This window comes from Carlito syrichta, unplaced genomic scaffold (assembly GCF_000164805.1).
Source record: "Carlito syrichta isolate Samal-C Ts95f unplaced genomic scaffold, Tarsius_syrichta-2.0.1 Scaffold308229, whole genome shotgun sequence".
NCBI classification, from domain to species: Eukaryota; Metazoa; Chordata; class Mammalia; order Primates; family Tarsiidae; genus Carlito; species Carlito syrichta.
The window spans coordinates 33,864-47,097 of record NW_007252325.1 but is presented as its reverse complement, the minus strand read 5'-3'; the positions used below and the strand labels follow the sequence as shown (position 1 = coordinate 47,097).

Genomic DNA, 13,234 nt, shown 5'->3' with positions numbered 1-13,234 from the left:
GAATTTCATGACTTTGTGCATGACACTCATTAAGCAAATGACTTAAAACTTAAAGGTTGTAACTTTATAAAAGATCAAATGAAAAGAAAAACTTTATTGAAAGGAAGGTGAACCACCTATCTCAAGAGAAGGTACAGGCTGAAATGTAGTTAAATTCAAAACATTTAGATAAATTAAGTTTATGAATACTAATCCCATGACAGAGTTTTCATAATGCCTTAATGTTCAGGGTACACTATCATTTTTTAAAGTCGTGGCATTGTTTTTCATTGTCCCTTGATCCCGTTGTTAAAAGTAGAAACACTGCACTAAAAGAACTACTGTTCTTGACATAGCCATGTTATTCAGCTGTTCATAAAAATGAAAGGCAGATAAACAGCTGAAAAAAAGATGGAAAATATCATCCCATTCCCTTACTGATTAGGATATTTATGAAACCTATAGAGATATTTAATCACTGATAAAATAGAAGTAAATGGGGCCATAGATCAAACCTATGCGTTCAGGGCAGAGGTCATCAGTTGAATGACTGAAAGGAGCCACCACTCATTCTCCCGAAGTTTCTCTTTTGCAATGCCATGGGTTCTAGTCCTCTCTACATCACTTATTAAGAGAAGGAGTCATTTTGACCAAAGAATCATAAGGAAATTTAAATTTGCTTTACTCATCTTCAAATTCTAAACTTCACTTCAAAATAATGACACTATAACGTTCACAATTCCAACCAAACATCACAAAGGAATTGACACCTTCCAGAGAACTTTCGTTAAAGTTCATCTGCCACCATCCATTAGAGAAAATTAAGGGATATCAAAACAACTTGCAGTCTTGATCTTAAATCCAGTAATAAAACCATAAGAAATGAGCTAAAAAAAAAGGTAGCAGAAGGCAAGAAAATTAAGTCACTTCAGATGCTGCCCCCCAAAAAACCTTTTCTTGATTAACACTCACCCAAAAAGGAAAGAGATGACATAACAGAAGAGCTATTTACAAAGAAAAGAAGGGAAGGAAGAAGAAGGGAAGAGGAAGAAAGGGAAAGGGAAGAGAACAGAAGATAAAGGGTCAGGAGAAGGAAGGGAGAAAGAAAAACATGTCTGTAAGTACAAACCTAATAAGAAAACCACAGATATGAACTTTTCCTTCTCTACTACCCAACTCGTCTAGAATCTTTTCACATGCCTTTCCAAAGCATTTCTCATTGTAACCATATTTTCAGTCTACATATGAGTATGCAATTGGTTAAATTTGACCATTATCCACAAGCTAAGACAACTACTCTTAGTAACTGCAGATATAGATTTTTATTTTTCTTCAGGTTTTGTTTTTATTTTAGATTCAGGGGCATACATGCATATTTGTTACACAAACATGTTTCATAGTGATGGGGATTGGATCTCAGATGGCGGCCCATTCCTCAGATAATGAACATTGTGCCCTGTAGGTAGTTTCTGAATTCTAACTCTCTCCCTCATTTGGCTCCCACATATGAGTAAGAACATGCAGTATTTGGTTTTCTGTTTCTGAGTCAGTTTACGTGGGATGATGATCTCCAGCTCCAACCATGTTGCTGCAAATGACATGATTTCATTATTTTTTATGACTGTATAGTACTTCATTGTGTATATATAACATATTTTCATAATCCACTGATTGGTTGATGGAATTCTACATCGTTGCAACTGTGAATTGTGCTATGATGAACATGCAAGTGCAATTGTCTTCTTTATATAATGACCTCTGTTATTTAGGGTAGATATCTAGCAGTGAGATTGCCGGATCAAATGGTAGATCTACTTATAATTCTTTGGGTAATCTCCATATTGGTTTCCATAGAGTTTGTACTGATTTACACTCCCACCAACAGTGTATAGGCATTCCCTTTTCTCCACATCTGCACTAGCATCTAATTTTTTTTATTTTTTAATAATGGCCATTCTGACTGGTGTAAGGTGGCATCACGTTGTGGTTTTAATTTGCATTTTCCTGATTGTGAGTGATGGTGAACATTTTTTCATGTTTATTGGTCATTTGTATATATTCTTTTGAGAGACGTCTATTCGTGTCATTTGCTCACTTTTTCATGGGGTTATTTGCTTTTTTCTTATGAATTTGTTAGCATTTTTTAGGTAAAAGTCCCTCCTTGGTTGATCCATTAATTATTCTGTTTGCTGTTCATGTGAAAGCAGGGCTCAAAGTCAGATCCCATTCAGACACTAAACCTTGTATCCTGGCATTACTTCCTTTAAGAAGGCAGGCTCCATCCTCAAAAGAACAGAAAGCAAAGCACTGCTGTTGATAAAACTTTAAAGATTAGAAATGTCAAGACATGAAAAGAGTATGTCCTAGGATGACTCCGATAGGCTCCACTTTATGCAGCTTTGAATATTGCAAAATCAAAGATATCTCAAAAACTTCATAAATCTGAGAGGGATGTTTTCTATTTGAAAGTACTTTACAATCAACACTTTAGTTTGGCTTTAAAAGTGTTATACCAGTGTATGTCTGTGCTACTTATTAGAACATGTGAATTCAAAATGGTCCATGTTGTGGGGATCCTTAGGGCTGTTCTATCAGAAACAGCTGCTGTGTGAGGTTTCCCATACCCCACCCTGCCCTGTCCCCATAACACGAGGGGATTTATGAGTTGGTAACCCTCTATGTCAGGATCTTTATGTCAAAGACCATATCTAAAAACAAGACTTTGAATATTCCTTGTTCCCAACACAAAGAAATGACAAATGTTGTAGGTATGAATGTCCAAATTACCCAGATTTGATTATTACACTGTGCTTGTATCAAAGCATCATATGTACCTTGTAAATATGTATAACTACGATGTATCCATAACCATTTAAAATTAAATAAATTTTTTAAAGAGAAGAAAATATTTAGACTATTTCTGAATCACAATGGTGATAAAAACACAGAAATAGCAATATGGCATGCACATATACTCAAAATCTTGTGTGTATAAAATTATGTGTGCAAATGCACACACACACACACACACACACACACACACACACACACCCCTCAGTATATCCATGTATGTTTATGTGCCTAAAGACAGGTCTTGGCTAAGTCAGGGTGGAGGAAATTTTCAATGTTTATTTTCTTCTTTATATCTTCTTGTATTCTTTGAATTTTGTATTAATACAACAAGAAACTAGTATTACTTTGTGAGTGTTAGGAAGCAAGAAAGGGGTAAGTTCCATAATCCTACAGGTAGAATGTTAACTTAGTCTGCCCTTCCCTCTGGCCCTTCCTCTTTGCACCTCTTCCTTCCCGATGAGACTCCTCTGGCTTTAAACTCCCTTCCGTGACTTACCTCACCTGGTCATGCCCCAGCATGACAAATGCCCAGCCACACAAGTTGTAGAATAATATTTTAAATTGCCTTTTCGTGGCCTTATAATTGTGCTCAGTTTACCCAGGGTAAATTTTTTGCCTTCATATCCACAGACCTGCTGTGTCTTTTGCTGCTGATCTTTGCTAGTATAGCACAGAGCACATAGACACCTTAAGCAGTGTTTACTGGGTTCACAATCCACCAGCAACGTAAAATTAAGAGAACATGTCCTGATGCACATCTCATAAATCTAACTTGATTTGCAGGGCTAAATAAAAGAGGAGCCCATAGTAAGAAAATACAACAAAATAATGTAGCTTCCAAAGAGGCCATTTGATATCATGGAAACAAGCATTAGAGTCACCTGAATGGCAGTTCCACCACTCTAACGCTTGCTGTGCCACTTTCAGCAACTCAAGTCAAAAAAGGTAGAGTGTTATTGGGTTAAATTCACTATGCCTCAGTTTACTCATCTGCAAAAGGGGGATGATAAGGAAAATTTCCTGACCAAGCAAGAGAGAATATATATGAACAATGCAATGGAAGATTTGCGCTTGGCCCCAGGGAGACTGCCAGGGGAGCTCTGTCACAGGGGCTGATTACATAGCAAGCATATGCCTCAGTGATCAACAAGATACAAGAAACCCTGACTGACACCCCATTCTGGGTTCTTTGGTTCCAAAATGTTCTATGCACACATCAGAGGTTCTTGATCCAAGAGAGGAATGTCCTGGTATGGCCTTGGAGAAGGAAGATAGTTGGAGCTGGCACCTGACCTCTTCAGACCCCTTGTTGTCATGCAGCCTTTGCCTGTCATGCATAGCTTTATGTGAATGTTGTTGCGATATTTATATCATTTTCCTTAAATAAACTGTGGATCTATAAACACTGTTATTTGGCATCTGATAAATCTTCCTCAATAACTGAAAACTGTCTAACACTATTAGTGCAACATCCTAAACTAAGCTCCTGACAGTGTGCCCCAAACCTGCTCTTCCTTACTCTTCCCCATCTTACGAAAATAGGAACCCTATTCTTTTCATTCCCTAGGATGCAACTGTTAAGGTTATCCTTGAATCCTCTCCCTTGCACTGCACCTCTGGTCCATCAACAAATTCGATTGACTTTCCTTTCAAAATGATCGTATCTCGCAATCCCATGGCTATCCCCTTAGTTCAAGCCCCTCTCATCTCTCATCAGGCTTATTAAAACAGCCTGGTGCCCCTGCTTCCACAGTTCCTGTCCATGGCCTTGTGCAATCCAGTCTCAACATTGTGGTCAGAGAGATCCTGTTAAAATGTAAGCCAGAACTGGATACTTACCTGCACCAAAAAGCCAAACACCTTATCATAACTTACAAAGTCCTACATGACTTGGCCCCCATTACCTGCCTGATATCATCTTCTACCTCTTCCTCCCAGCATCCTTGCAGTTCCTCTACATGTCTGTGAGGAACTTTGCATGTGCTGAGAATTCTGCCTAAGAGTTATTCCCCAGATAGCCACTTGGCTTTTTCTCTCACTCTCTTTAACTTATCAGCAAAGCTTTCCTAGTGACCTTATCTAAAACTAATCACCACCAACACCATACAATATTTCCAATCCCCCTTCACTGCTTTATTTTTTTTCTCCTGATATATCACTATCTAATATATCCTCCCCCAGAAAATGTGAGATCACTGATGGTAAGACTTTTCATCTGTTTTATTCTCCACTGTATTTCAGTGCTTAGAACAGTGTATAGAGTAGGCATTCAATAAATATCTTTGAATAAATGAATGATTATAGAATATAAAATGATGGGTTTTTTTAAAGGCTAGTATCATTGGCATTCTAAAATGGCCTGTTTATTTATTTATCTTGTAGTGCCAAGTATCCTCTGATATACAACCAAGTGTCCACCAGGTCATACCTACTCCAGGTGGAAGAGAATGGGCCTAGGATAAAGGCCATATCCCTAATGTGGGACAGCAGGCCATAGGCTACTTTGTTAGACCTACTCATGCCCCTACCCCTCACACCCAGATACTCAGTTTCTGGAGGACATGCCCATTCTTCCTAGAATGCCCACTGATCCCTTTCTTTCTCCTGGAGCACTCTCATGCACCCTGAAATCCATTTTCCTTTCTAATCTTCTGTCTTTCCTATTCTCATTCTGTCTCCCCAATTTGTAGTACTTCCAGCTCCAATCTGTAAGTATTTCTGTTGTAACTCTATTGTAACTATGTTGATAGCTGTCTCCTCTGCATAACTGTGTAAGAGGGAGTACCTTGAAAGAAGCCCTATTTTTTTCTATCATTTTAATTGGCTCAATAGCAAGTACAGAGGTCAACACATTGGAGTCCTCAACAAATGCCAATGAATGAACCAAAATGAGAAAGAATAGTGCAAAGAATATAGAATCCCTTCAACAAGAAGACTCCAAAGATCTAGATATAAGGTCACCAGACAACCTTGTCCAGATATGTGTCAGCTTCTTCACCCTAAAATGAATGGAATAGTTTCCCTACCTAGCTCACCCTGGTTTGGGGCTAAAATTAGAAGAGTCAACTCTCCCATAAAGTATTTTTATTACCTATATATATATCTCAAAGATTGTTTCACTATATTTTTAATCCCAGAATTGACTCAGCTAACATGAAAATAACCCAGGTGAAGACCAAGTATGTCTAATGTAATCATACCTTTACTGGCTTACCACATCCAAACAGGAAAACAAGGATATAATCCTGATGTCCAGGAAGAATATTAAAATCCAGTTTATATATGTTCCAATTTGGAAAGAAAGATATGACATACACATCACTATGTACAGGAGACTTCCATTTAATATTCATTACACCTCAATACATGAACTTTTATTTTATATCATTATTTATTTTACATTATTAATGTTTGTTAAATTTTTTTACAGGTAGTCAAAGCCAGAGCTAAGAGCATAAAATCTAGAGTCCATCCACTTAGGTTTGATTGACAACTCTACCACAGAGCACTCTTGGAAAATGAAGCTCCCCAGTCTCAGTTTCCACATAAGCTAACTGCACATAAAAAGACAACTACCTCATCCAGTTGTTTAAGATACATGTAAAGGGTTAGATGACAACACATGGTAAGTGCTCATTAAATTTTGGCTATTTTTAATGGTATTCATGATTCTTAAACTTAAAAATGTTTCTGTACTACCATCACATTAATTTAAATGTAATGAAAGTTGAATATTATACTGATCAAAATACCTCAGCCCAGCAAAGGTTTATCTTTGCTCCTCCTCAATCTAGTGTCAAAGGGCCGGTGTCAAAAACAGCACTTAGAGTGCACACACATGCTTCGATAACAGAAGCAACCATTGCTCTCATCTGCCTTAATGTCCATTCCTTTTCTCTCCCCTCAGTTTCTCCACCCCACGCCCCATCCTGAGACACAACCACAGCATGAAATCAGGTTACCATAGTTCACCCAGAGGAGAAGTTAATAACATGGAGCCTGGGACCAGATTGAATTGACTGCACCTGACCCTGGCCTACTGTCTCACCTCCTCCTATTTCCCCACTCTCCACAAAAAGAAGCAGACTTTCTCCTCGACTGACATTAAGACTGAAATGCCAACCACTCCAACTATTTCTCCCATCAGCACTGAAAGAGGGTAAGCCCTGAAGGAACAGAGACTCCTAGGAGCAATGCCAGTCCAAGATGCTGAAGACCTGAACTCTCATTCTAATAATGATATTGAAAGTTAGTTCACCAAGACATTCTGCATCTTTGTTTCCTAATCCCTAATATTGTGATATTACTGCCCAGTATACCTATTCATGAGGTTTTAGAGGATGATTAAATGGGGGGAAAAATGTGGGGAAAACACTTGGACATTTATGAAAATCATAAGAAGGAAACGCAATTCTAAAGGTGATTACTGGTTTGTTTGCCTTCCTCCCTATTTATACACTGGTCTTCATCCTTAAAGCTATAGCATTGCAGAGATTTATTTTATCAACATAGATTATATTCAAGAAGTAAAAAATAATTTATTAAAACCATTGAGTTATAAAGATGAATGATACGACAATAAATAGTAAGCAATTTCTGCATTGAAAAATACTGAATAAGCACAAAAAAAGATTTTTAAGAAGCAAAAATACTCAATCAGCAGAGAATATTAATAAAGCTAAAATGGATTGCCCATGCAGAGCAGAAGGAAAAAAGTAGGTCATATTTTGAGCTCTGTTTGTTCCCATTCCGAAGACAACATAGCAAAAATTGATCAGTGTTCACCATCAGATAGCTCCTACCTGCTCTGACCTTCAAGTTATTTTCAGAATTCTAAATAAATAAATGAGTAATACTGGACAGTGAGACCATTTTCCAATTCACCCTGAATTTCCTCTAGCACTATCCTAAAATTCAGTCATTTTTTTTTTCCTGCCCAAGACCAACCACCTCATTCCAGGTGATGAGAACACAACTACATGAATCAGAGACTACAACCCAATGTAGGGACAAGACAGGGTGGGGGAAATAACAACAGCTAACAAACTTAACACTTTCTGAGTATCTAAAAGCTGTACATGAATGATCTCTACCTCACAAAAACCCTACTTGATAGGTACTCTTTGCTCATTCCAGACTCATTTAAGGCTTAGAGAGGAAAATTACTTGTTTAAGATGACACTTCTAATAAAGTACTCAACAGGAGTTTAAAACAAACCCGATCTGCTTCCAAAGTTTAAGCTTTTACCACTGCTTCTTGCTGCCTCCACCAAGACAGCCAAGAGCTCTTCTTTTGAAACCCAAGGGAAGTGGAAATTCTTCAAAATTTTTAGTACCTCATAGGATTATGTGGCCCAAAGAGAGAGTGAAGTAGAAGTGATTTTACATAGGATCAGGAAAGGGAGTAGTCGGGACAATGAAGTTAGTTGGCAGTTTCACTGCCAATACTAAAAAATGTCACCATGATCTAAAAATAGAGAGTTAAGTACATAAGTGAACAGCATTTTCAAAATCTAACTCAAATGTGTCAGACGCAGAAATGTCTAATGTGGTAGGAACTAAACAGGTATCAGAATACTAGCTTTGCCAACTTTCAATAAAACATTAATAAGAACATGTATGTGTATCCCATAAATAGAGAGGGCAATGAAGGGCAGAAGTAGCATTTGGAGATCCATGGCAAGAGAAAATGAGAGAAAAGGTCCTGGAACAACAAATAAAATTGAAGCCAATAATAATTTCTTCCCTCAATCTATTATTCCAACTTATTCAAACAAAGTAAACTCAAACATAAAATAAGAAAGAACATGCTCAGATGATGACTCATAGATAATTTTCAGTCCAATTTGAATTAAACCAGGTAAGACAAGTAGGCTGTATAGGAAAATAAATGTGTGTACAATTAAAACACTTTCAACAACTAGTCAAGTCTCTCCTTGTAAGAAAATTGTAGGGCTTTCTTTTTGACTAAGACTCTTAGTTTGATCAACAAATTCTTTTACACAAAAGAAATCTACAATAAAAATATAACCATCTTCAAAGAGCCTAACTGAAGCTTCAATCATCTTGGGAGTAACTTTTAAAACACATGCTTTTCCATGAGGATACTGTTCTGCTACTATAAAATAACTGAAAACTAAGTTAGTTTTTATTCAAAAACTCTATTTGAATATTTGTAGTAATAAATTGATTTTAGCTCAAATTTAGGGATGCAATAATTAATCACTTCTCTCTAGACACTTAAAAAAAAGCAGTCATTAGAGTTATACTTTGGCTGGATTAAAGAAATGAGTTCTATAACTCGTTAACCTGAAGAATACCCATCTCAAGAGGGTCACAGCATAAATTCATCTTTTCTATCTTAGGACGGCCACTGCCAAGATTAGAGCACTTTTCTGTCTTTTGTTTTCCTTTTTATTTGACACAGTAATGCTTTCAGTGTGCAATGTTCATCCTAACCATGTGTGTCTGCAGCATGGTAACCCCAAATCCACAGGTGTCCTTGGGCATCTAAGACAGGATAAAGGAAAAGAAAGTCGGAAGACAACAGAAAAGAAACACAGAAGAACAGGACAGAAGAAGTTGCGAAGCAACAGTGGGAGGGAGAAAAAGAAGAGGAGAAGAAAAGACAGAAGAAAAGAGACAGGAAAATCCAAAAGGAAACAAAGAAACTGTAGGTAAGAGGTGTATGCAAAGGAGCATAAGGTGGGATGGAGCGCCTACCATCACATCAGCATCACACTGGGTCACTGGTTGTTTCCAGCTACCTTACTCTTTCTTTCCCCTTAGGGGGAATGCAGTAACAACTCTTCTCATGCCATTACCTGGATGAGTTCGTCCAGCTCCGTCGAATTGACACAGGAATGTTGGGATATGAATGTTTGCTTCTGGATCACAATGGTGGTCCTCTGTGAAATCTCATGAGGCTGCTCCAATGCTTTGAACACGGTGGCTCCGATGACCAGATAGAGGACAACTACCAGGAAAATCGTGGAGACCGTCTTCCATTTCATAACATTAATGGTCGTGTCACTCTCCACTCGGGAAGCAAGCACTGTGGGTTTCGTGGAAAACGAGAGCCTCGGTTTGGAGTTCTGAGCGGCAGATTTAGGATCCAGCAAGTCAGGTGCCGCCACTGACAACAACAGAGAATGAGGGTTAGGTTGGAGGAGGGAAGTGGTTGGGCTGCTTCTTTCAAGAGTCAGCAAAGGTTGCCTGAACTCCTGCTTGCTCTCCTGGTGCAAGCTCTGGAACCTAACCCAGGAGTACTCTCACTAGATCTCATGCAGAACCACATATATGGGTACAGGGAAGAGGGGCTGGGTCTTTGCTCTCCGCTGCTATTGGAGCTCCAAATGGTAGGAAAAAAAACAGGAGTCAGACCACGAAACTTAAAAAAAAGAAAAGAATGCCTTTGGGCTTTCTGATTAATTTCTAAATTTTATCTGTCCACTATGCTAGTCCACAAAGACATACTGAACTCCTGAGAGTTGATGGTACTAAATTAGATATCCGGATACTCAGGAAGAAGGTTCATGGTTTATTCCTGTCCTCAAGAACTTTATACTGCAAATAAGCAATATAATTACATTATCTATTTTCATTTTAAAATTTATTGTAATAAAGGAACTGTATTATAAGAGAAAGTGTGATCCAAACACTGTTGCTCAAAAATAAATAAATAAATAAAATAAATAAAATCATCATTTTCTGTTAAAAACATGGTGGTAAATAAACCACTCAACAGTCCAAACATTTCTCTTTGTCTTATCCTCCAAAGGGGGCTCATGATGAAGCATTTCTTATGTTTTGTTATCCACTCTCTGACATGTTTAAAATATAAAAGTTATTGCTACCTATTGTGGCACAATCCTAGGTACAGTTATGAAAAGACAAGTACCTGCCTTTTAAACAGTGAATAATGTGAAGGAAAAAAATGAAAACCTTGACTCACACTGTAGATCCTACATGCTCTGTTCAAAGCTAATTGCTCCATTTGAGTGACTTTATATGGTTGGTTCTCCTACAAATTTCCATCTACTCTGAGGTGACTCTAAATCCATTTATTATTTATCTCAGCTGTTCAAAAATATCATTAATGGATTTCCTTTTAGAAAACATAAGAGATACTAGACTTCTACTTGCTAAGAGAAGAATAAGCCATCTACTACAGAACATTTGGTTGGAAAGGCAACGTTGAACCAAAGGGGTTAACAGAATGGCTGAAAAATAAGGGACTTTAAAAAACCACCAACTCAAACAGAGTAATCAATTTAAAGTCTACAGTCACTGATTTAAATAAATTTGCTATCATGTATACAATACAAGTTTTATAAAATGATAACCTAACCTAAAACACACTTTTAGGTAGATATATGAGAAATCTCCATGGAACTGCACCCAAATGCCCTACAGGTAGCTGAAATTAATTGAGGATGAGAAGCGATTAGTGTCAATTTTTACATGGCTACCTATCCTGCACTCTTGCGTAACATGGTGTTAAATGTAGACTAGGATTACCATAGTTTGAATTCATTAAAACCTTTAGTTACCCATCAGAATGAAGCTCTGCAAACAAAGCTATTTAAAGCACTAGACCTAAGTAGTATTATAAAATGATGGCAAATGACAGAGGTTTCCCAACCAGCAAAACTCAGAATGGTTCCGACCTCAAAGAGATGAAATCAGAACTGTGATGAGGTGGCCATGCCCACGGTTCCAAGTGGAGATTCCACATATGTTTAGCTCATTACAGTAGTTTCCTAAGGTTCAACCTACTACACACAGGTATGTACATGCTTCCTCCTAATATATTCACCTGTTCTGAATAAAGCCACAAACCAGTAAACACCTTTAAAATGTTTATAAAGACAACTTCACTCAAAATTAGCACTGAACATGGCTCCAACGTTTTAATTTTAAAAAAACTTTTTAAATAGACATACTGATAATAACTAAAATCACTGTCATCTGCAGACTCACCACACCCCCCCCTTTTGCTGCTTAGTGAGTCTGAGTGAAAAATAAAAGTCATAATTTAAAAATTAGCCATCTTTAGAATAAAAATAACAAAAAAAAAATCACATAGAAGCTCCACAGTCTCTCTCTCCAGGAAGGGTTCCCATCCTCTCCTCTCCAAATCTCTACGCTCTCACATTTATGATTTTTCACATCAGTGGTTTCTAGTCTGTAGAATCAGAAACATCAAGACTGTTTACCTTGATGCTACCAAATCCCAATCTGAAATCCCACTAGGACATTATTACTATATGCTTTTGGGGAAAAGGAACAGATTCTTATTTAAGATTGTGTGTGTGTGTGTGTGTGTGTGTGTGTGTGTGTGTGTGTGTGTGTGTGTGAGCTAATATATTTCCTGAAGGAGTTTAATTTTCTTAAGCTGTTGTCTTATTTTTTAATTAACAGAAATATATAAAACGTACACTTGGCAGGCAGAATAGGCAGAAACTGATGGAGTACCAAAATAATTTTTTTTAAAAAAACAGCCTTTTCCCTAGATTTAATATGAAAACCTCTGGGTGTTTAAACCCACGCCATTTGATATATGTTCAGGGAGAGAAGCTGCCCCTTCCTCACACGGCACCATCACGACCCTACTCTCCCCACCCCCCCACCCAGCACATCACAGTCTCCTCTTAATCCTGGTCTCCCGTTCTCACCCAGATATGTCTTCGCTCTGGCTCAACTGACCACCGAAAAGCAGGAGAAGCAAGCTTTTTTCAGCACCACTGCTTGTCCCAACAGGCAATGGGCAACAAGTGTGACCAGGGTCACCATGCATGCAGCCTGTCAGCTACTCCCAAGAGCTGACCCTCTTTTCTTTCTCGGATACTCCCCCAAGGTGCTCCAAACCCATACCCTGAGCAGATGCAAAAAACCCCAGGCACCGGCGGGAGAGGAAGGGAGAAGCGGCCAGGAGAGGATCTGGGGATGGGTTTGCCTCCAAACCCAGATTATGACCCAACACTTTGGACGGGAAGCGAAGACAAGAAACGTCCGCCTGCTGCCAGCGGGGCATTTGCAGTCCTCGCAGGACAGACTGGGGCAGCAGAGCGCGCGGCCGAGGGGTGAGGGTAAAACCTGGGGGGTCTCACCTCCTGCTCTATAGCCGGGTCTCTCCCGCGAGGCGCTGGGAAGCATGAGGCATGCAGCATTCAAAATGTTTTTTTCTCTTTTTTTTTTTTTTCTTTTTTTTTTTTTTTTAAGACGGACTTGAAGCTTTTTTTACAAACACGCCATTGTACTCACTTCTTATTCAGAGACGGGCTGCGCGCTCCGAGCTGCACGGGCAGGCATTTTCCCCGGCTTTGTTTTACAAGGTGGGGAGAGCGGGGCTGGACGCGGGAGGGGGTGGGGGGGGGAGCGTGAGAAGAAACGAAATCGC

At 38.6% G+C, this 13,234-nt stretch overlaps 1 protein-coding gene across 3 annotated transcripts in view; it reads right to left on the bottom strand.

Moving 5' to 3' along the window:
- Window positions 1-13,178, bottom strand: part of KCNK2 (potassium two pore domain channel subfamily K member 2) — a 138,945-nt gene extending 125,767 nt beyond the window's left edge. For 2 of the 3 annotated variants that reach the window (XM_008065320.1, XM_008065321.1), the window contains exons 1-2: window positions 12,945-13,012; window positions 9,657-9,967 (exon numbers count right to left, since the gene is read on the bottom strand). In XM_008065320.1, the coding sequence (XP_008063511.1) occupies window positions 9,657-9,967; window positions 12,945-12,990 (357 nt within the window). In that variant the 5' untranslated portion in view covers window positions 12,991-13,012. Of the gene's footprint in view, window positions 1-9,656; window positions 9,968-12,944; window positions 13,013-13,098 lie in introns of those variants that run through there. The other variant, XM_008065322.1, reaches the window with a different exon arrangement.
- Window positions 13,179-13,234: the final 56 nt, after the last annotated feature.